We start from the raw sequence: 21,413 nt of genomic DNA, 5'->3' as shown, positions 1-21,413 counted from the left end.
GTACATTGGTGCCAAGAGCAGTGCCCCCCTAGTACATTGGTGCCCAGCAGCAGTGCCCCCCTAGTACATTGGTGCCAAGAGCAGTGCCCCCCTAGTACATTGGTGCCCTGCCTACGGCACACCAGGCAACATCTCGCGGCACACTAGTGTGCCGCGGAACAGTGGTTGAAAAACGCTGCCATAGAGAGCCGTATCTCTATGCACTACCTGACTTTCTGTTACTATTTACCGTCTGAGAATGTAAAGAATCTTGACCTCCAAAGTGGTGATAACCCCCAGTTAAATTAAAACTGTTGGCCTTCAGCCATTGTTGAACTGCAACCTCCAGTGAGCCGAGCCTCACAAGTGTCACAGGCTGTGCAACATTGTTATAAAATATTACTGGCACAGCCTTGCTCTACTGCCGCCATCTTGCATTAGTATATCTGCTGCATTCTCGGTCTTTCTACCAACAGCTGCTGCTCTGTTGTGCCCCACTATATTCTGCCCAGGATAGTCACCTCCTACTTGGATACCCCAAAAGGCAACACTGTTGGGAACACGCCAATGGGTGTCACTTAGCACAAACCTTGTAGTCCATTTGCTCTGAGCAGTTAAACACATACACCATGATACCCAAGGAGCGGCCTAGGTCTTTGGTTGTTTCAGTTTTTCCTGTTCCGGCAGGACCCGAGAGAGCGCCACTCATAGCCAAGTGCAGGGACTGAGTCAGGGTTATGTAGCATCTGCAGAAGCACAAATACTGTCGCTGAGATAAAGCATAAAGCATCAGCCCTTTATTCAAAGGAGGCAAATTACTAACATAAAGTGATTAATCACTCCTGTGCAGACGCAGAGCTTTTGCTTTCATCTCTTAACTGAAAACCAACCATTTGATAGGTTGCTATAGGTAGGGATGTAGCGAACCTCAAAAAAAAAGTTTGCGAACGCTTTTGCGAACTTATGCCAAAAAGTGTGAATATTCGCAAACTTTGCGAACCCCATAGACTTCAATGGGAAGGCGAACTTTAAAACCTAGAAAAGCTTCTAGGTGCCACGACCTGGACAGTGGCATGCAGGAGGGGGATCAAGGGCAAAAATTTCTCTGAAAAATACTTTGTTGACACAGCGTTGCATAAAACCGCAAAGGCAGCTGGCAGACCTAGCGGAAATACGCTGCGTTTTTTGCTATTTCGCGCTATTAGCACCATGGAAACAGGATTTGCTGAAAAACTTCATGTGTGGCTTGTGCGGCGTTTTTAGGCCAAGAAAAAACGCAGCGGAAAAACGCCACGCGAACCCAAATTGCGAACATACGTGAAAAGTTTGCGAACTTGCGAACACCCGATGTTCATGCGAATTAGCGTGAACAGTTCGCTACATCTCTAGCTATAGGCAACTGCAGTGGTGTCATTTCTAATTAGTAAATTAGCCCCCAAAGAAATAAAGCACCAACAGTAGGCCTAAAAAAATCTGCACCTTAATAATTTTACTCCTAATACTGATAATGTACTTTTTGAACATATTGAGCACCATTGGTATAGATCTGCTGTAACTATCTTTGATGGTCCTCTTGGTACTTTTTTCCAATAATTCCTTCATCTTGTCCCTAGCCAGTGGAATTCTGTCGAGCAGCACTTTGAATTATGGGTCACACTTTTATATTATATTAGTTCTTTGTCACTTTGTCAAAGATGTCACAAGAAACGTACCCAGGTGCCAAGCCCCATTAGTGCACCTAGTTCTTGCAGCCCCCACAGTTTCACACAGCTGTGTGTTTGTCAGACCCAAACTGGCAGTCTGTAAATTCGGGCAAATGCCAGAGGGGCTGCTGTAAGATGCCACAGACAGTCACTATTTATTGGGTTGGTGGGGGGCTGTTTGGGCCTCTGTGTACTTGAAATTCCTATTTGGGTTCCCAGTCAGGACCTGGTGTCCTTACTTGTTTTATAAACACAAACGTATCTTTTAAGGAGATGTACATTCCTTAAATGATAGGGGACAGGCTCTTCATCACAAGCCTTCAAGTCTGTATACAAGTATTTCTCCTAACCACTGCCTTGGGCTCAAGGAATCCTGTTTGACCAGTTATAGGCTATACCGTAAGAGAAGCCACCCCAGTTTTTTACTTTACGCTTCCTTTAAAGACAGTGCTTGCCTGTCTGTAAGCGGGGTAATGACGAGGCGAGGGGTGTTCCCCAGGTATTCGTATGAGTACTGAAACTGTGCATCGCAGATATTAACAAAACATTCCTTCTGCTCTTCTTCCCATCGGTGGCGCAGCTGGGAAAGCCATGTAAACGCCTGCCCATTTGAGACCTGGGGTGTATGAAAGAAATGCTGGATATTAGTATGGCTCACAATAGGTGGGTCTGCTATACAGTAGTCTCCCCTCCCTGGTCCCTCTCCTACCTTTAAATATAGCATGGGGATTTTATATGGGTCAGTCTAAATGGTTTCAGGTAATGTGCTTTATCACATTTCACTGACTTTGGGGGCTGTATTCCTAATGACAACTAATGAGATAAGAAAGCAAAGTATAACAACTAAACCTAAAGTAAAGGTGGCCATACACGCACCGATATTATCGTACGAAACCTCGTTTCGTACGATAATCGGTGCGTGTATGGCATGTCGGCGAGTCGACCGATATCGCAGGAAGCTGCTGATATCGGACGACTCGCCGATCGGACCAGTTTGAAAATTTTGATCGGGCGCCATAGAAGGCGCCTGACCAAAATTCTCCCTTCAGAGCTGAATCGGCAGAAGGAGGTAGAAATCCTATTGTTTCTACCTCCTTACCTGCCGATTCAGCCCTGAATGGTGTGTGGCGGATCTTACGATGTTTCGTGCGACCGATGGTCGTACGAAACATCGTCAGATCGCCACGTGTATGGCCACCTTAATTCATGATACAGTCAATACAGAAGGCTGGATTCTTGCAGTCAGCAAAATGTAATTATAGCCAGCACCCAGCACCAAGCACCCAGCACCCAGCACCAAGCACCCGGCTGATAAATCTGCTCCACAAATATAGCAGCAAAGGATTATTTTTGTGCCAGGGTTTGAATATGTTTTAATATAAGCACATTGTAAGGAATGGATAAAAAAGGTTTCAGTTACTGCCCCATTAAACTGCCGTGCTTGTCTCCCCCATTTCTCTGATGTAGTTTAAGCTTATTGATAGGATATATATATATATATATATATAGATACATACAGCATACAGTATACAGCTATAGCATTGTCCTGATGAATATGTTTGTACTCTATCCCCCATATGTAGTAAAAGGCATTAAGTATGCCCAATAGCAGCAACCCATAGCAACCAATAAGATATTTGCTTTTAAACAGATGACCAGTAAATTCTACCTGCTGATTGGTTGCAATGGGTACTGCTCCTGGGCAAATTTAGTGCCTTTTATTACATAACCCCCTATGTACTCTATCATGGTAGTAGTTTTAGCTAATTAAACACCCATGTATTTCTGAATGAAATCAAAGACAACCAAGCCTCTCTCAACAAATCCAGTTGAAATCTACTTACAGTATGTTTTATTATAGCTCATGTTTTAAATATAACAAACAGCACTTGCCTTTGGAATACTCCCCTGCCAGGAAGACTGGCCGTCATTCAACAAAACAAGTCTCATTTTGCTGCAGTGTAGTAACTCAAGGTAGCCGATCAGACTTTTGCTTTTATTGCCTAACTTGCTCTACATCAGGGGTCTCTAACCTTTTTTAATCATGAGCCATATTCAAACCTAGCATGTTGTGGGGAGCCATCCAAGTGTGAGACTTGTTCCCGGGGGGTTGCCAGTATCAGCTATTTAGTAGTCCCAGATGAGAAATTAATGATTTGCGACTAACATGGTGGTAACGTACAGCTTGCAAGAGTAAAGTTTCTGCAAGTTCCTTCTAAACGGACAATCTCATGAAAGAGAGAAATATCAGCAGATTTACTGTGCCGCTGAGCATGGTGCAGCAATTAAACCAGTACAACAGAACGCTGATGCTGTAAAGCCCATTGTAGCGTCGTCTTTTGCTGGCTCTGTTGTCAGTTCAGACTGGTTTAAAAATATGACGGCATTTGCAGGCTGCCAAGAAAAAATGGAGGCCTTTGCTCAGTGCCAGTTCTGCCCTCTTTCTCCGTGACACAATAACCATTGATAATCCTTGATATTTAAGAATTAAAGGACAAATATTATCTCTTCCCTACATGCAACATTTAGATTTCTTTTCCATGTAGCATCTTTTGTTGGTTTGGGATTATCAGCTGCATAACATTTCAGCTAAACCTTTGGTGTACGGAACAGTAACAGCTGATACAGCCTAGGAGTATTAAATATACATATCCCAGTATCAGAGCTTCAAACTGAAGAGCAGTAACTGAACTTTGTCAGTTTTTTTCCATTACTGAGCATCCCCGAAGCTCCTAAACATGGATTTGTAGCTTTTTTAGTAGTTATATATAAGCAGGGTTGCTGCTACTACAGGTGTAGTGGAGTCTGCCCATACTGAGCAAGAAAATCTGTCAGTCAGAGAGGGGGGGCAAGCTTAAAAAAAGTCAATTATTTGTAAATGCAGTTGAAAGCAGCACCTGTCTGGTTGTTTATATTTTCTGCACTGCTGGTTCTGACTCCTGAAACAACATATGTCTGCTACATTGTTTCAAGATTCAGAACAGAATGGAACAGACAAATACTGCTTTCAGTTGTAATTATATTTAAGAACAACTGTAATATCCAGGGTTATCGCAGTAGGGCACCCAGGGCACGGCCTTACTCCCTACAACTCACCCCACCCCTCCCCAACTGCTCTCTCCTACCAGACCTCTCTTTTACTTGGTCCCTGCTCACTCATCCCTCCTACCCTTTACTCAGTCACTCCTCTCTCCTACCCAGTCCCTGCTCACTCATCTCTCCTACCCTTTACTCAGTCACTCCTCTCTCCTACCCAGTCCCTGCTCACTCTTCTCTCCTACCTTTTACTCACTCACTCCTCTCTTCTACCCGGTCCCTGCTCACTCTTCTCTCCTACCTTTTACTCACTCCTCTCTCCTACCCGGTCCCTGGTCACTCATCTCTCCTACCCTTTATTCATTCACTCCTCTCTCCTATCTTGTCCTTGCTCACTCAACTCTCCTATCTGGTCAAGTCCTATCTCCCTGGTTCCAAACTTGCAGCACTTCCATGCATGGGCGGAACTAGAGGAGGCAGAAGAGGTTTTTACCTAGAGTCCTAGCATCCCCCCATGCTTGCGCCCCTCTGCCTATCCCTAGTTCTGGTTCTGTTAATACCATTGACATTTTTTATTTATATAGGCTGGTTTCTTAAAATTCTATATACTATGGGGTGGACTAAAAATGTTTTCAATAATAAAATGTAATATTAAAAGGATAGATTTTGCATTTAATGGAAAAATATAAGGTTTAACCACCATTTACTGCAGTAACTAGTGATGCTAATCTGTCCCATTTTGTTTTGCTCAAAAACTTGCTAAACTAGGGAAAAATTTGTGGAGTGTGTCTGCCATACACTTGTATCTTTTTTTGATGCAAGCGCAATGTATTTGATGCGACCGCAATTTTTTTATGCAACCTCTACTTTATTGCCAATTGTGAAATGCGGACTTTTGCAATGAATTCATGCCTGCCAAAACATTTTGCTAATCACTAGTTACAGATGCCCAGTACTAAAAAGCACATAAGAAGTGCATATTAAGCTATATAGACATTTCTTTAAAGGGGTAGTATCTCAAGAAGCCACCAGTTTGAAACTGTTCTACTGATTCTCATAAATACTCATATTGGTTGGCCTAAATTTTACAAATCTTTGATCACCAAGGCAATGGAAACCTCTTGTGCTCTGAATTGGTTATCAAATATCATAGCCAATATATATGTAGAATAAGCCTTTTATCTTTTTGCCATACTTTCAAGCGCTGTGAGCACTCTGCTTTATATGGCACAGTCAGTGATGGAAGCAACAACCCCCAGGCCTACACAGAACCATTTAAGGTTAAAGAAGCAGAAAGAATATAGAGAAATTGTTTGTCAAGAAGGACTTTGGCACAACAAAGGAGCAACTGCCACATTCAAATTCCCAAAGGCAATTATCAGCATAATCCTTAAACATTTAGACAATTGTCTGTATGGGAAAAGTGGGAAATTCTTTAACTCCTGAGTGTACCTGTCTACATGTGAATGTAAGCGCCCCACAGGAATTACCCCCATCACAACAGTCTGTCACTTTCCCGCACAGGCATGGCTGAGCTTTTCCAGCAAATGAAATGATTACTTATTTCATGCTTTTAAAAGATGCATTAGGGTAATTGCTCCGCATCAAATTACCTTCTGTGCAATCAGCTTGGCGACCACATCTCGAGCGTGCACATCAATTGTGCATATTGTCATGATCTTCTGGCGGTCGCCGGGGGTGTGCTCCCCAAGCAGCATGTTTATAAGGGCATTCAACTGGGCAATCTGCAAAGGGATTAGAGTCACAAGATATGTTGAACCGAAGGGAAAGAAGGTACAAATCCAGCTTTAAAATGGAAAAGAGGGGTTACACCAATAAATCGTTTTCCCCTTTTAAACAAATAAACTTCTGAACAGAATGTATTCTTAATGCCCTCATCACTTCTGGGAAAGGGAGGCAAGTATTCATTTTCAGTCCATTGCAAAAATACACATATATAAACATCAATTAATTTTTGTTGGAAAAGTTGTGTTACAATTTGTGTCAAAACACAATTTCAATACATTTTAGTAAATCCAGGCCGATAGACTGGTCTGTAGTTTAGGTTACTATATACTGGCCAGTCCTCCATGTTAACTGAGCCATCAGCCCCATGTTTGTTGTGCACTTTCATTGGTGTGTTCTTTGGACCAATAGCCTGAATGTTTAAAGTTGCAGGAAGGAAAGAGAACTTTTGGTTCTTCTTACCATTCTCTTCAATTGCTCTTTAATTACATACATTCATTTTGATCAACTTTCATCCGTTTGAATCAACTTTTCACAAAAAAAAAGTTAGGGTAAAGGGACCCTTTAAGTAAGTTTCTTTACAAAATTGGAGGTGCGTTAGGGTGGTCCATATCTCCCTTTTGGCTTCCCTAGTCTCCTATTAGACTTGTTACCAATGCAGGCAACAAAATAATGGGACTCATTTATAAACACTGGGCAAATTTGCACCTGGGCAGTAACCCATAGCAACCAATCTGTGATGAGATTTTTTCAGTCAGCTGCAGGTAGAGCAATGAAAAATATTGGCTCATATATACAGTATATATATTGTTGGCCAGAGTGGGCTAAACTGTGTAGGTCTTGTTAATTGGCAGTTGAGCAAAATGCCCAATCCCAGGGAGCACCAGGGCTTTTTGCCAGTGGATTATTGCACACACATGCCGATTATTTGATCAATTCTCCAAGTAGGCCAGCCTCATCAAAATCCAGTGTGTGGATAGAAAAAAGAATATTAATAGATAATATTGTATAGAAAGTAATGCAATATAATAGTTAGATAACTCAATTGTAAACATGGTTTGTGGAAAGAGAGTACAGAAAATGAAAGTAAAAGAAATGAGGCCAAATGCACTTATGATTGGAGTGTGGGGGGGGGCAACAAGATTAGAATTGAAGCAATGAGGGTATAATATGTATTAATGTATATAATATATATTACAAAATGATATACTCTTTACCATACCTGTTTGCGGTTATAATCCTTCAGAGCAGTTTCAAATCCTTCCTCAAGTCTCTCAAAAGCAATTTCCACATCGGCAACAAACCAGATCTGACTGCCAGCGAGAGCCACCTGCGCCGAATAATCAAACATCCACTGGTCCCGAGGCTTATCCTCATAGCCACTCACTGCCTCAATGATCTCCTGCCTGACAGTCGCTCTCATGGTTTCCTCCAAGCGCCGCAACCACCCTTCTGCCTAATAAATGACACAAAAAACTTCAATCCACTGCCTGCTCATGCCTCAGGTTAATATATACAATGTTCAAGCTGTTGTATAGACGCTTTTATATTAAGATTACAAAGTAACTGCACTATGGGGCACATTAAGCAAATCTCAAAGTCTGAAATTTGTGTCTAAAGGGGTTGTTTACCTTAAAGGAGAAGGAAAGGTAAAAACTAAGTAAGCTTTATCAGAAAGGTCTATGTAAATACAGCCATAAGCACTCACAGAAACACTGCACTGAGTCCTTTATCAAAAGAAACACAGGGTTTCTTGTCTCCTTTTGTGTATACATGTACTTTGGTATCAGACTTCCTCTCTTGGAAAGATTTTTCATTCCTAGGGCAAAGTCTGTGCATATCTCTCCCCTCCCCCTTCTCCTGTTCCCCCCTCCCATAATAATTCAATTCCCTTCCCATCAGAATGTGTGATATGAGCTTCCAAGGGCTAGAGCTTCAGCATGGAAACTACTGATACCAAGCTAAAATGGCAGCTGCTATCTTAAGCAAACGGAGGGGGCTTCTAGGGGTCTTTATCAGGTATGGTAAAGCTTTCTACAGAATAAATATAGCGCTCTAAGTGGCACTACTGTGGCTAATCTATTTGCAGTAAAATGCCAAAATGACTTTCCTTCTCCTCTAAAATTAACTTTTCGTATGATGCAGAGACAATTTTCTGAGACAATTTGATCTTCAGTTTTTATTATTTGATTTGTTTTTTTAATTATTTAGCTTTTTGTGAAATTCTCCAGCTTGTAATTTCAGCAGCTATTTGTTTGCTAGGGTCTACATTACCCTAGCAACCAGGCAGTGGTTTAAATATGAGACATGGAACATTAATAGGAAAGGGCCTGAAAAGAAAGATAAGTAATAAAAAGTAACAGTAACAATAGTTTTTGTTTTTTTTGGCTGCTGGGATCAATGAACCTAAAGCTGGAAAGAGTCAGAAGAAAGTTTAATTTTTAATTAATTAGGTTTTTAATTTAAAAACCATACAAAATAAAAAAAATATGAAAGGCAATGAAAAAGTTGCTAAGAATTTGCCATTCTGGTCTATAACATACTAAATTACTAAATACTAAATTTATGATAACATTACTTTTAATCAACTGGAAATGTCATCTCTCCAGCTCAGATCTACAGAGATACCCTTGAAATCAATGGAAATGGGGATATTCTCATATTGAGAATTGGATACTGGATTTTTTATTTCTTAAAAACTCTCAATGATCCCATGGTGGGATTGAAGAAAATTACCTTGAACATCTGAGTATAATTTCCACAAGTCAGTGGGAGTTGTTCTAGGCAACATTTATGCTGCTTTTCAAATTTTTCTGAGAGTTTGTAGACCCATTAAAATTGTTGTATTTGCATTGTCTTTGTGGAGAAACCTTTCACACCTTTCACACCCACAACTTTTTCGTACCTTGCGACAAAACTTGAGCAACAAAATTGTATTGTTGCGCCGAGTACGAAAGTTTTGGACTCATTCAAGCTTCGGTATCGTGACTTTCCTTGGGCCGGGTTGGAGCTGCAGAGTGCCATTGAGCCCTATGGGAGGCTTTCCTTGGGCCAGGTTGGAGCTGCAGAGTGCCATTGAGCCCTATGGGAGACTTTCCTTGGGCCAGGTTGGAGCTGCAGAGTGCCATTGAGCCCTATGGGAGACTTTCCTTGGGCCAGGTTGGAGCTGCAGAGTGCCATTGAGCCCTATGGGAGACTTTCCTTGGGCCAGGTTGGAGCTGCAGAGTGCCATTGAGCCCTATGGGAGACTTTCCTTGGGCCAGGTTGGAGCTGCAGAGTGCCATTGAGTCCTATGGGAGACTTTCCTTGGGCCAGGTTGGAGTTGCAGAGTGCCATTGAGCCCTATGGGAGACTTTCCTTGGGCCAGGTTGGAGCTGCAGAGTGCCATTGAGTCCTATGGGAGACTTTCCTTGGGCCAGGTTGGAGCTGCAGAGCACCATTGAGTCCTATGGGAGGCTTTCCTTGGGCCGGGTTGGAGCTGCAGAGCGCCATTGAGTCCTATGGGAGGCTTTCCTTGGGCCGGGCTGGAGCTGCAGAGCACCATTGAGCCCTATGGGAGACTTTCCTTGGGCCGGGTTGGAGCTGCAGAGCGCCATTGAGTCCTATGGGAGACTTTCCTTGGGCCGGGTTGGAGCTGCAGAGCGCCATTGAGTCCTATGGGAGGCTTTCCTTGGGCCAGGTTGGAGCTGCAGAGCGCCATTGAGCCCTATGGGAGGCTTTCCTTGGGCCGGGTTGGAGCTGCAGAGTGCCATTGAGCCCTATGGGAGACTTTCCTTGGGCCGGGTTGGAGCTGCAGAGTGCCATTGAGCCCTATGGGAGGCTTTCCTTGGGCCGGGTTGGAGCTGCAGAGTGCCATTGAGCCCTATGGGAGACTTTCCTTGGGCCAGGTTGGAGCTGCAGAGTGCCATTGAGCCCTATGGGAGACTTTCCTTGGGCCGGGTTGGAGCTGCAGAGTGCCATTGAGCCCTATGGGAGGCTTTCCTTGGGCCAGGTTGGAGCTGCAGAGTGCCATTGAGTCCTATGGGAGACTTTCCTTGGGCCGGGTTGGAGCTGCAGAGCGCCATTGAGTCCTATGGGAGGCTTTCCTTGGGCCGGGTTGGAGCTGCAGAGCGCCATTGAGTCCTATGGGAGACTTTCCTTGGGCCGGGTTGGAGCTGCAGAGTGCCATTGAGCCCTATGGGAGACTTTCCTTGGGCCGGGTTGGAGCTGCAGAGTGCCATTGAGCCCTATGGGAGGCTTTCCTTGGGCCGGGTTGGAGCTGCAGAGTGCCATTGAGCCCTATGGGAGGCTTTCCTTGGGCCAGGTTGGAGCTGCAGAGTGCCATTGAGCCCTCTGGGAGACTTTCCTTGAGCCGGTTGGAGCTGCAGAGTGCCATTGAGCCCTATGGGAGGCTTTCCTTGGGCCGGGTTGGAGCTGCAGAGTGCCATTGAGCCCTATGGGAGGCTTTCCTTGGGCCGGGTTGGAGCTGCAGAGTGCCATTGAGCCCTATGGGAGACTTTCCTTGGGCCGGGTTGGAGCTGCAGAGTGCCATTGAGCCCTATGGGAGACTTTCCTTGGGCCGGGTTGGAGCTGCAGAGTGCCAGTGAGCCCTATGGGAGACTTTCCTTGGGCCGGGTTGGAGCTGCAGAGTGCCATTGAGCCCTATGGGAGGCTTTCCTTGGGCCGGGTTGGAGCTGCAGAGTGCCATTGAGTCCTATGAGAGGCTTCCAAAATCATGCATAGATGGATCAAAGTAGGAAAGGTTTTCCTGCCGTTTATGATCGTACAGATACGAAAATTTAGTGTCTTTCGGATCGCCAATACAATATTAACGTGACTAATGCGATTTTTTTGTAAGCATTTTCGTGATATTTGCGATCATCAGAATTTATCGTATTTAATCTGAATTTTTTCCAATTTGGGATTCGAACTCATACTGATGAATAGACCCCTTAATGAAATGCTGTTCCTGCAAGGATTACATATGATCTATAGGGATCTGGAAGCAGACGCAGACTATCCAAAGCCATTATTTCTCATACGGATAACTGTACTCTATAAACTTTCTCTTGGAACTGTTACAAACTTTGTGTGTTCTTTTAGGTTTTCAATGAATAAAGCACAATAGGTTGCTTGTTTTGAGCTATATCAATTTCCATGTGAAAATGTACCAATTTTTCTAAGGATAAGAAGCTTTGACAAAGTGACAGTATGCTATTGCCTCTCCTAGACATGAGTGCAGAAAGTGGTTAGTGCGTTTCACCATATAATAATCACTGCAGTCTCTTTGGTATGGATTTAATCTCACCTGCCCTTCACAGACACACAGCTTTATGAAAGGTACAAACTCCCCTTCCCGACTGAACATTCCAACAGCAGTCTGTGCTTTCTCTTCTTCATCTTCAAATCTGAGATCAGCGATATTATCAAACAGCTTCAGGAAGTGTCTGGTCACCTGTTTAGGCAGAAGCGAGAATTAAAAAGCATTTGATGTTATGCTTCGGCGAGGCAGGATCTAAATCATGTAACCCTCTGCCACCTACCTGCTTAGGTTGAGTGCCTTTGGAAATAATTTCTAATAAATCCACAGAAGAAACGAAATAAAAACGAGGGAATCGTAGCCTCTTGGCTTCCAAATAATCTGCTAATGATTTCTCACATAACGTAAGCCTGTAAGACAAGCATGCTTGTAATGGATACACACATTGTCATCAGTGTCAGATAGACTGGAGGATTATGTAGATTTTTAAAGTATTAATTGTTGAATCTGTCCCACCAATTAACAAGTCATTTGTTAAAAGTGTGGTTCACCTTTTAGTTAACTTTACAGTAAAGGGGTTATGTAATAAAAGACACTAAATTTGCCCAGGAGCAGTAACCTATAGCAACCAATTAGCAGGTACAATTTACTGGTCACCTGTTTAAAATCAAACATCTTATTGGTTGGTATGGGTTACTCCCAGCGGGCAAACTTAGTCCCTTGTATTACATATGGGGGTAAGTATCCTTGTAAGGTAAGCTTGCGAGGGGACATGATTACTCTGTACAAGTACATTAGAGGGGATTATAGGCAGATGGGGGATGTTCTTTTTTCCCATAAAAACAATCAGCGCACCAGAGGCCCCCCCTTTAGATTAGAGGAACAGAGCTTCCATTTGAAGCAGCGTAGGTGGTTTTTCACGGTGAGGGCAGTGAGGTTGGGGAATGCCCTTCCTAGAGATGTGATAATGGCAGATTCTGTTAATGCCTTTAAGAGGGGCCTGGATGAGTTTTTGAACAAGCAGAATATCCAAGGCTATTGTGATACTAATATCTACAGTTAGTATTACTGGTTGTATATATAGTTTATGTATGTGAGTGTATAGATTGGTTAGTATAGGTTGTGTGCTGGGTTTACTCGGATGGGTTGAACTTGATGGACAATGGTCTTTTTTCAACCCTATGTAACTATGTAACTAAGTATGTTTTAGAATGTCCTATTCCTGGCAGCTTACAATTTTATTTTTATTAGTGATGAACAAATTATTTCGCCAGGCATGGATTTGCAGCGAATTTCCGCATTTCGCCATTGGCAAATAGTTCTGCGAAACTTCCATGAAAATGAGCCGCGGAAAAATTCGTTGCACAGAATTTTTTTGTTGCGCGTCAAATTGGGCACAGTTGCGTCAAAAAAGGGTGCAGATGTTTCAAAAAAACGCGGACAACAAAGAAATAGACGTGGGTGACAAAAAATAGGCGCGGGCGACAAAAAAAAAAAAATCGAGCGACATATTCACTCATTACTAATTATTATTGTTGTTACTTTTTTTTTACTTATCTTTCCATGTAGTCCCTCTCTTATTCAAATTGCAGTTGCTCATTCAAACCACTGCCTTGTTGCTGAGGTAAACAAGACCCTAGCAACCAGATAGCTTCTAAAATCTTAAACTGGAGAGCTGCTGAACAAAAAGCTAAATAACTGAAAAACCACAAAAAAATTAAAAATGAAAAACCATTTGTAAATTGTCTCAGAATATCAGTGTCTACTAAAGGGTAATTATAAGGTAAACAACCTTTTTTTTACTGGAAAACAATTAAATAGTTATTACAATTAAACAGTAAATATTGAAGCCAGCTCTGCAAACAGATTAATTGGCTTGTTTCAAATAACCAATTTATTTGTTTTAAGAAATAAATAGAAAACACAAACATATATCAAATGTAAAACCTTTGCTGAAGGGCTTCTAGCCTTTCAAGAAGTCCTGTCTGGTCTGTAACTTCAATGACTATGTTTGAACTGGTTACAATGCCTTCCATCATTTCCTACAAGGATCATGAAGAGGGAAAGAGAAACATGTTCATGAATTACTTTTTACTCATAGAATAGACACCCCTGAGACATACACAGGTACCTTGAAATCCATATCTATTCCTTCAAATCGTTTGGCATCTTCTGGAAGTTGGTTTCTGATATCTTCTGAGTTGGAGAAAATGCTCTGCAAGTGTGCCCAGGTTTTCTGAACTTGCAGCCAGACTGAGATAACCATATCCGCAACTATTAATTTCTTCTGCCATCTGGTCACCTCCACCGAGAAATACTCAACATATTTGCTCATCAAAATGTTCTGCAACTGAACCTGCCATGAAGAAGCAGAAGGTTGGTTATGAGAAGCAATAGGTCTGGATATATCTATTTCCACTTATAGGGAAAATGTATGTTATAGTAAAGGTAAAAAACAATCACCATTGTATGGATAGTAAGTAATGGTAAGTTACTGCAAGACTTGCATGTCTCCAGAACTGCTCACATGAACTAACTGAACACTCAGTAGTTGATTATTAACTATAATTTTATAATAGTTGCTTTAAAATATGCCTTATCCTTTTGTTTGGTGGTAGGGAAATGGTTGGTTATGAACTGTAACCAAAAAGGGGACCTGACACCTTAAGAAATAATTCCAAATTCTTTTTTATTGTGTTTGTCAAGCAAAACAAACTTCACTAACACTGTATGAATAATATAAGTCTTGTTTCCTTGTCTTGGAATTCACAGTCACAGCAAGCAGGCAGCTGCCATTTTATGGACACTGTTATAAAGGCAAGCTTTGTATCACCCCAAAATCTGTCTATGTGCCAGAATGGGGGACCTGATGCCCATGGCCATGCACTGGCTACACAATTCGATGGTGAGGAGGGAGGGGGAAAGTGAGTGCTGATTGAAAAGTGAAAGTAATTGTCTGCCTGCCTCTATGCTTATGGCAAAGGGGTGGGGCTGGCAATGTATGATTGACAGCTGGGATTTTTAAATGCCTTTTTTAATGGGTATGGATGTGTTAGTAAAACAAATGGGTTTCATGTTTAATTTGAAAAGGACTTATATTATACAGCGTTTTATGTCTGGGTGACAGGTCTCCTTTAATGTGTTAAACAATACTTAGAATACCATTGTTTATTTATATCTCACTAAGGGGCACATTTACTAATCCACGAATCCGAATCACGAATGGGAAAAAATCGTATTGGAAACGAAAATTTCGTAAGATCGCAAATATCACGAAAATGCTTACGAAAAAATCGTATTAGTCACGATAATATCGTATTGGCGATCCGAAAGTCACGAAATTTTCGTACCAAACAATTGTAAACAGCGGTAAATCCTTTCCGATTTTTCTGTGCAAACGTCCGAAAAAGTCGTGCGCCGTACGAAAAAGTCGTGCGGACGCCCAAAAAAATCAGCGAAAATACGCTCGGAGCGTTCGCATAAACGCTCGTGCGTTCGTGCTTTTGTAAATGTGCCCCTTAAAGTTAATTGAAAATTAAACTTGACTCTTGATTTTATGTTGGTGGCCAAAAAATTTTGCTTTACAGATTTTGTCTCCATTGCCCAAACAGGATAACATTGAATTAGAGAAGGTCCAAAGAAGGACAACTAAGCTGGTAATGGTATGGAAAGTCTCAGTAATGAAGTACAACTGACCAAGTTGGGGTTGTTTATACTGGAGACTTAAGTGGGGATATGATACTTATGTATAAATATATAAGGGGATCATATAATAATCTCTCTAATGATTTATTTACCAGTATGTCCATCCAGCAAACACAAGGATATCTATTCCAAATAGAACAAAGGTTCAATTTAAAAATTTGGGAAGAGTGATACAGTGAGAGCATTAAAGATGTGGAATTTTCTCCCTGAATCAGTTGTACTGGCTGATACATTAGATAACTTCAAGGAAGGGTTGGATGGCTTTTTAGAAAGTGAGGAAATACAGGGTTAAAGGGGATAGGTCCAAGTACAAATTGGTCCAGGGACTGGTCTGATTGGCATTGTGGAATCAAAAAGGAATTTTTCCCCTCTGGGGCAACTAAGAGAGGCTACAGAAGCGTTTTCACCTTCCTCTGGATAAATTAGCAGTTAAGCAGGTTTTATATACACATAAAGGGTTAAACTTGATGTTCATGTGTCTTTTTTCTAACTAACTTACTATATAAATTGCTCCAACTATGCCAATGACCAAAGGCTTCCCATACACAGGTGCTAGAGTGTCATCATAATTTCTAATGGGTAATTAATCCAAGAAAGAAACTTAAGAAACTGCTTAGCAATTGCAAATATTTAATGATAGAATAAAAACTCCCACAACTAATTCAGAATTGTATTCTACAAAAAAGCACCTTATTTCAAATCCAATATGGTGTTAATTCAGACATGGGAAGTACCGCAGGTGAAAAACTTTCCTAAATGACTTTGGAAAATTTCAGTCAACAAGATACCTCCCACTGATGCAAATGAAACCAGAATAAGGACTCACTACTGTTTTAATGCTGAGACTATTGAATGGCTGATCACAGAAGGCCCTTTCTTTGCCACTGCAAATTTATGAATAATGTAGCAGTCAAAGGAGAGAAATTGGGCACTGCAAAGAAACTCGCAAACAAGTGAAAAGGGCTAGATGCTTTAAAAAACACACTAATTTGCTCAAAGCAGCTATTTACAATGGAATTGATGGCCATATTCAACGGAAAGCCATCAGCAGAGCAACTTTACTATGCTTCTTGATTCTTTATTCAAACCAAACAGGAGCAGAAGCAGCTGGACATACTTATGAAATAGGGCACTGTGGGGCAGCACTTTCCTATAAATGTCCCTTCATGTGCGTTGTCGTGCCACACAGCTGCTTCCATCAAATTACAATATTTTTGTAGCTGGAACCCCACAGAGTCACCTCTCCTTCAGCTAAAACTTTACTTTTCCTGCATTTCACGGAATGAACACAGTCATTCAAAAAATCTTCGCGGTAAACCGGGCCCTTACCATCAGAATCAGTGCAGGTACCCTAGTACAACAGCGTCCTCCTTGGGGTCTCGTTAAGACTGGTGTTATTCTAATGTCATCATTAAATGTCCTTGTTGGATTTCATTGGTGAAGCTATTTCTATGAGATATTCCTAAAACAATCAATACTCTATATGGCATTACTGAGTTAAAGAAAATTGCTCTGAGACTTGCTTTGCCAAAAAGGGCAACACCTTGACTCAGTAGATAGTATATCTGTTCTTTAGCATGGGACTCCTGAGTCGGAACCTCACCATGGTTGCCTACCCAAGGAGTATGCATGTTCTCCCTTTGTCTGTGTGGTTTGGGTTTCTGCTACACTTACAAAAACATAGAGGTAGGTTAGCTGGCTCTGGATGAAACTGAAACTAAGGGGCCCATTTATCAAAGTACGATTGCTTCCGAATACAAACATAATCGTACTTTTTCAAAGTTTTCGTACTGCGCGTATTTTCGCCCATTTCTTTGCTAATTTGCGCTACTTTTTCGTACTGTGCGTCAAAATTTACACGACAAAATCGTATTTGTCGCAACAAAATTTTCGGATTCATTCAAGCTTCGGTATCGTGACTTTCCTTGGGCCAGGAGCTGCAGAGTGCCATTGAGCCCTATGGGAGGCTTTCCTTGGGCCAGGTTGGAGCTGCAGAGTGCCATTGAGCCCTATGGGAGACTTTCCTTGGGCCGGGTTGGAGCTGCAGAGTGCCATTGAGCCCTATGGGAGACTTTCCTTGGGCCGGGTTGGAGCTGCAGAGTGCCATTGAGCCCTATGGGAGACTTTCCTTGGGCCGGGTTGGAGCTGCAGAGTGCCATTGAGCCCTATGGGAGACTTTCCTTGGGCCGGGTTGGAGCTGCAGAGTGCCATCGAGCCCTATGGGAGACTTTCCTTGGGCCGGGTTGGAGCTGCAGAGTGCCATCGAGCCCTATGGGAGACTTTCCTTGGGCCGGGTTGGAGCTGCAGAGTGCCATCGAGCCCTATGGGAGACTTTCCTTGGGCCGGGTTGGAGCTGCAGAGTGCCATTGAGCCCTATGGGAGACTTTCCTTGGGCCGGGTTGGAGCTGCAGAGTGCCATTGAGCCCTATGGGAGACTTTCCTTGGGCCGGGTTGGAGCTGCAGAGTGCCATTGAGCCCTATGGGAGACTTTCCTTGGGCCGGGTTGGAGCTGCAGGGTGCCATTGAGCCCTATGGGAGACTTTCCTTGGGCCGGGTTGGAGCTGCAGGGTGCCATTGAGCCCTATGGGAGACTTTCCTTGGGCCGGGTTGGAGCTGCAGGGTGCCATTGAGCCCTATGGGAGACTTTCCTTGGGCCGGGTTGGAGCTGCAGAGTACCATTGAGTCCTATGGGAGACTTTCCTTGGGCCGGGTTGGAGCTGCAGAGTGCCATTAAATTCTATGGGAGGCTTCCAAAATCATGCACAGAAGGCTCAAAGTCAGAAAGGTTTTCCCGCAGTTTACGATCGTTCGGATACAAAAATTTTGTGACTTTCGGATCGCCAATACGATATTATCGTGACAATTTTTTCATATGCATTTACGTGATATTTGCGATCATCAGAAATTATTGTTTCTGAATTTTACCCATTTCGGGATTCGAACTCTACTTTGATGAATCAGCCCCATAGCATCAGAATTAATCAATATTTAAAAATCTGTAGGAGGGCAGCATTCCCTTGTAGTAGAACTGTCAGTTGTTTATTCCATTGAGGATCCAGACAAGTGAACCATAATTTTTTGTTTGATTAGTACTATGTGAATAAATCACAGACACAGCCTTATTTGAACTTTTTTCTCTGTCTCCTTAATGATAAGTGTTCCGGATATTCCATATCCATAATGTTCAATACAATATAAGAGCATGTGTTATTTGGTATAAAGACCTCCAATTTATCACCACATTTAGGCGTTTACTGTCTATTATGACCGGGCATTGCCATGGGAAGAGTTAATGTTTATATGTTCTGGTGAACAAAAAACTGATTCAGTAACTTGATGATCCCTATATCCGGAAAATATCCTGACAGAGGAGAAAGAGAAATCAGCAGAAATAAACAATTAACAAAACAATACAGAAGCAGTCGCTCGCATAGACAGAAATTACATAATAATTAGACAATGAAGATAATTTAAAGTAGAAACATTAGAATTCAATTTGAATGGGATCAGTGGTTGCTGTGCAGGATCTTCTGGGACAAAAAGAAGCCAACACAAAGGAACTTGGACACTTAGGACACAGGTCCTGAGTAAGTGATTGCTTTTACTGTAGTAATTTATTTGGACCAGCAGTTCTTAATGACCCTGTTAATCAAGTTTCTTTGTGTTGGCTCTTTTTGTTCCAGGAGATCCTGCACAGCAGCACATCATTTATTCAAATGCAGCGTGCTTTTAGTTTCAGCTTTGTGCTTATTTAGAAAGTGTATCTTTGTCCAATCTGACCATCTGAGTGGTAGTTCAAATTGGTCTGATTTAATTGGCATTTGGGTCAATGACAAGATCACACAGGTTCCTATGCAGACTCATTAGAAAAGAACTCTAGTCACAGTCCACGTGATGGGGTTATTTAGCCAGCCAGGTCAATATCTTGTCAAGTTCAAACAGATATTGATTGGAAAGGCCACCATGTTTGCCTGCACATTGACCAATAAGCTGGTATCTCTGCCAGGAGTGGCCAAGGCAGCAGGCAATATGAGCCTGTGTATGACCAACTTTAGCCTTCCCAGCAGGATGAAACAACACATGCCCAACCCTAACCTGCACATCGCTGATGATGCTGGAGGGGCATGCGTGGGTTTATAAAGAAGATATTGTGGTTTTCTGGGAGGGAAATGCTGGAGAAGTGGGGCACAATAACCTGTGGGCAGGGACTGCTGTAGGCAGGGTCGGGCCTGTTAGCTGCCTATGCAACACTACTGTCAGTTATACTAAAATGAAAAGGCCCACACATATGTCACAGGGGCACAATTACACCCTAAAATGTCTCGATCCATATTTTTAGGTGGTTGCATCCACTTCTCATGAGGGACTCTGGTCGATTGGTATGAGAAGCATTTTGCAAACATTTTCTGTTATTTGCTACCAAAAATTTTCTGCAGAAAAAGGACAAACCAGTCGCCTTCTTCATGGTTACCCTTTACAGTGGCAATAATGGTTAGGATAAAAGAGTTTTACTTCTGCACATCCCAAGAACAAGAACTGATAGTACTGGGTGCAAAAAGCCAGATAGCAAGATGTTGCCACATATATGAGTTTGTTTAGGAGCTAAGCTCAGAAGGCTGCTGTTTCACATGAATTATCAAGAGCAAAATACAACTTGGCTCCAATTATAGATTAATTATGTGTAATATATTATTTCCAATAAGAGGGAGGAGTGGAACCAAAGGCAACAATTAAAACTGAGAAACACATATGCCATTCGTAATTCGGAAATAAACAGAGAAATTAAATGTATTTTAAGAGGGAAACCATTGAGCTATTCAAAAGAGTTATTAACCCATGTGGGGATAAGTTCTCTAAACCACAGGTTTTTGCTTTAATAAAAACACAGCTATAATACTATTGAGCGATGTTAATAGTAAAGTTTGCAGAAAGTGTTTTCTTTCAGTGAGAAGCGAGCGCACCTTATTGAATCAGGCTCTCCGTAGAGACATTTAGGTTAATTCAAACCATTTAATCGGTTTGTTAAAGTAATTACAATACAATCAGCCGTGCTTGTGCCGCTGGCATGTGTGTGCGGCTCGGAACTGTAGCAAAGGAATCAGTAGATGGCATTAACAGACAAATAAAAACACATCGGCTCTTTGTTCTCAGCGGAGCGGCCTGTGTATTTGTTCCTTGTCACTGCACAGATCAACTTTCTGTCGCCTTTACCTGATTGTCTTCCAGCGTTTCAATTAGGTTCTCATCTGATTTTAATAACGGCGTTCCCGTGGGGTGTTTCTCATAGGAGAACTCCATTATGCTCCAAGTGTGGTTTATCTCTGACAGCACCTGAAACATGGGTCATATCTTTATTTAATCAAGTACGAGACATTGAATATGGAGACTTCTAAAATGCAGAATAAGCCCACTTTGCCTTCATGGATAGGCAATAAAATCTAGCAGGACACAGCAGTATAACTAATGTGTCCCAGGCCCCCCTGCAAAAAATTATTCAGAGGGGCCCGGCGCACAGTTCTCTAAACCTGATTTGAAGCCCACCATCTTCATGCCCACCTGCTCACATCTCCCACCTGCCTGTGTCCCCCCTCCCCGCCAGCAGGTAGGAAAGCGTCTGGGGAGGGTGGTCTGGGCCGCCCCACCCCCCATTTCCTTCTGCTTCCTCTATAGCTACGCCACTGGCAGGACAATGTATCTATAATAGGGATGCACCAAATCCACTATTTTGGGATTCAGCCAAACCCTGAATTCTTTTTGAAAGATTCTGCAATTAGCAAACCAAATCTGAATCCTAATTCACAGATGCAAACTAAGGTACAAAAGGCTTAAAAAGAACCACGTTCAGCACAAGGTGAAAATTTTTCAACTTCCACTTTATGTTGCGAAAAGTCACATCGATTTGAATTTGGCCAGGACAATGGATTTCGTACATCCCTAATCTATAATACAGTAAGGGATATAAGAATGAGTAATTAAGGCTTTCCCGATAAGGGGTCTTTCTGTAG

General features: G+C 42.4%; 1 protein-coding gene across 1 annotated transcript in view; it reads right to left on the bottom strand.

Moving 5' to 3' along the window:
* LOC100497531 (dynein heavy chain 11, axonemal) overlaps positions 1–21,413 on the bottom strand; it is a 187,259-nt gene that overhangs the window by 114,630 nt on the left and 51,216 nt on the right. The window contains exons 24-32 of the mRNA XM_031893873.1: positions 20,620–20,739; positions 13,835–14,059; positions 13,651–13,745; positions 11,987–12,113; positions 11,752–11,898; positions 7,687–7,920; positions 6,332–6,463; positions 2,138–2,298; positions 569–725 (exon numbers count right to left, since the gene is read on the bottom strand). Of these exons, the coding sequence (XP_031749733.1) occupies positions 569–725; positions 2,138–2,298; positions 6,332–6,463; positions 7,687–7,920; positions 11,752–11,898; positions 11,987–12,113; positions 13,651–13,745; positions 13,835–14,059; positions 20,620–20,739 (1,398 nt within the window). The remainder of the gene's footprint in view (positions 1–568; positions 726–2,137; positions 2,299–6,331; positions 6,464–7,686; positions 7,921–11,751; positions 11,899–11,986; positions 12,114–13,650; positions 13,746–13,834; positions 14,060–20,619; positions 20,740–21,413) is intronic.

This window comes from Xenopus tropicalis, chromosome 9, assembly GCF_000004195.4.
Source record: "Xenopus tropicalis strain Nigerian chromosome 9, UCB_Xtro_10.0, whole genome shotgun sequence".
NCBI classification, from domain to species: Eukaryota; Metazoa; Chordata; class Amphibia; order Anura; family Pipidae; genus Xenopus; species Xenopus tropicalis.
Note: the sequence above shows the minus strand (reverse complement) of the source record. Positions and strands in the feature narration are given on the sequence as shown.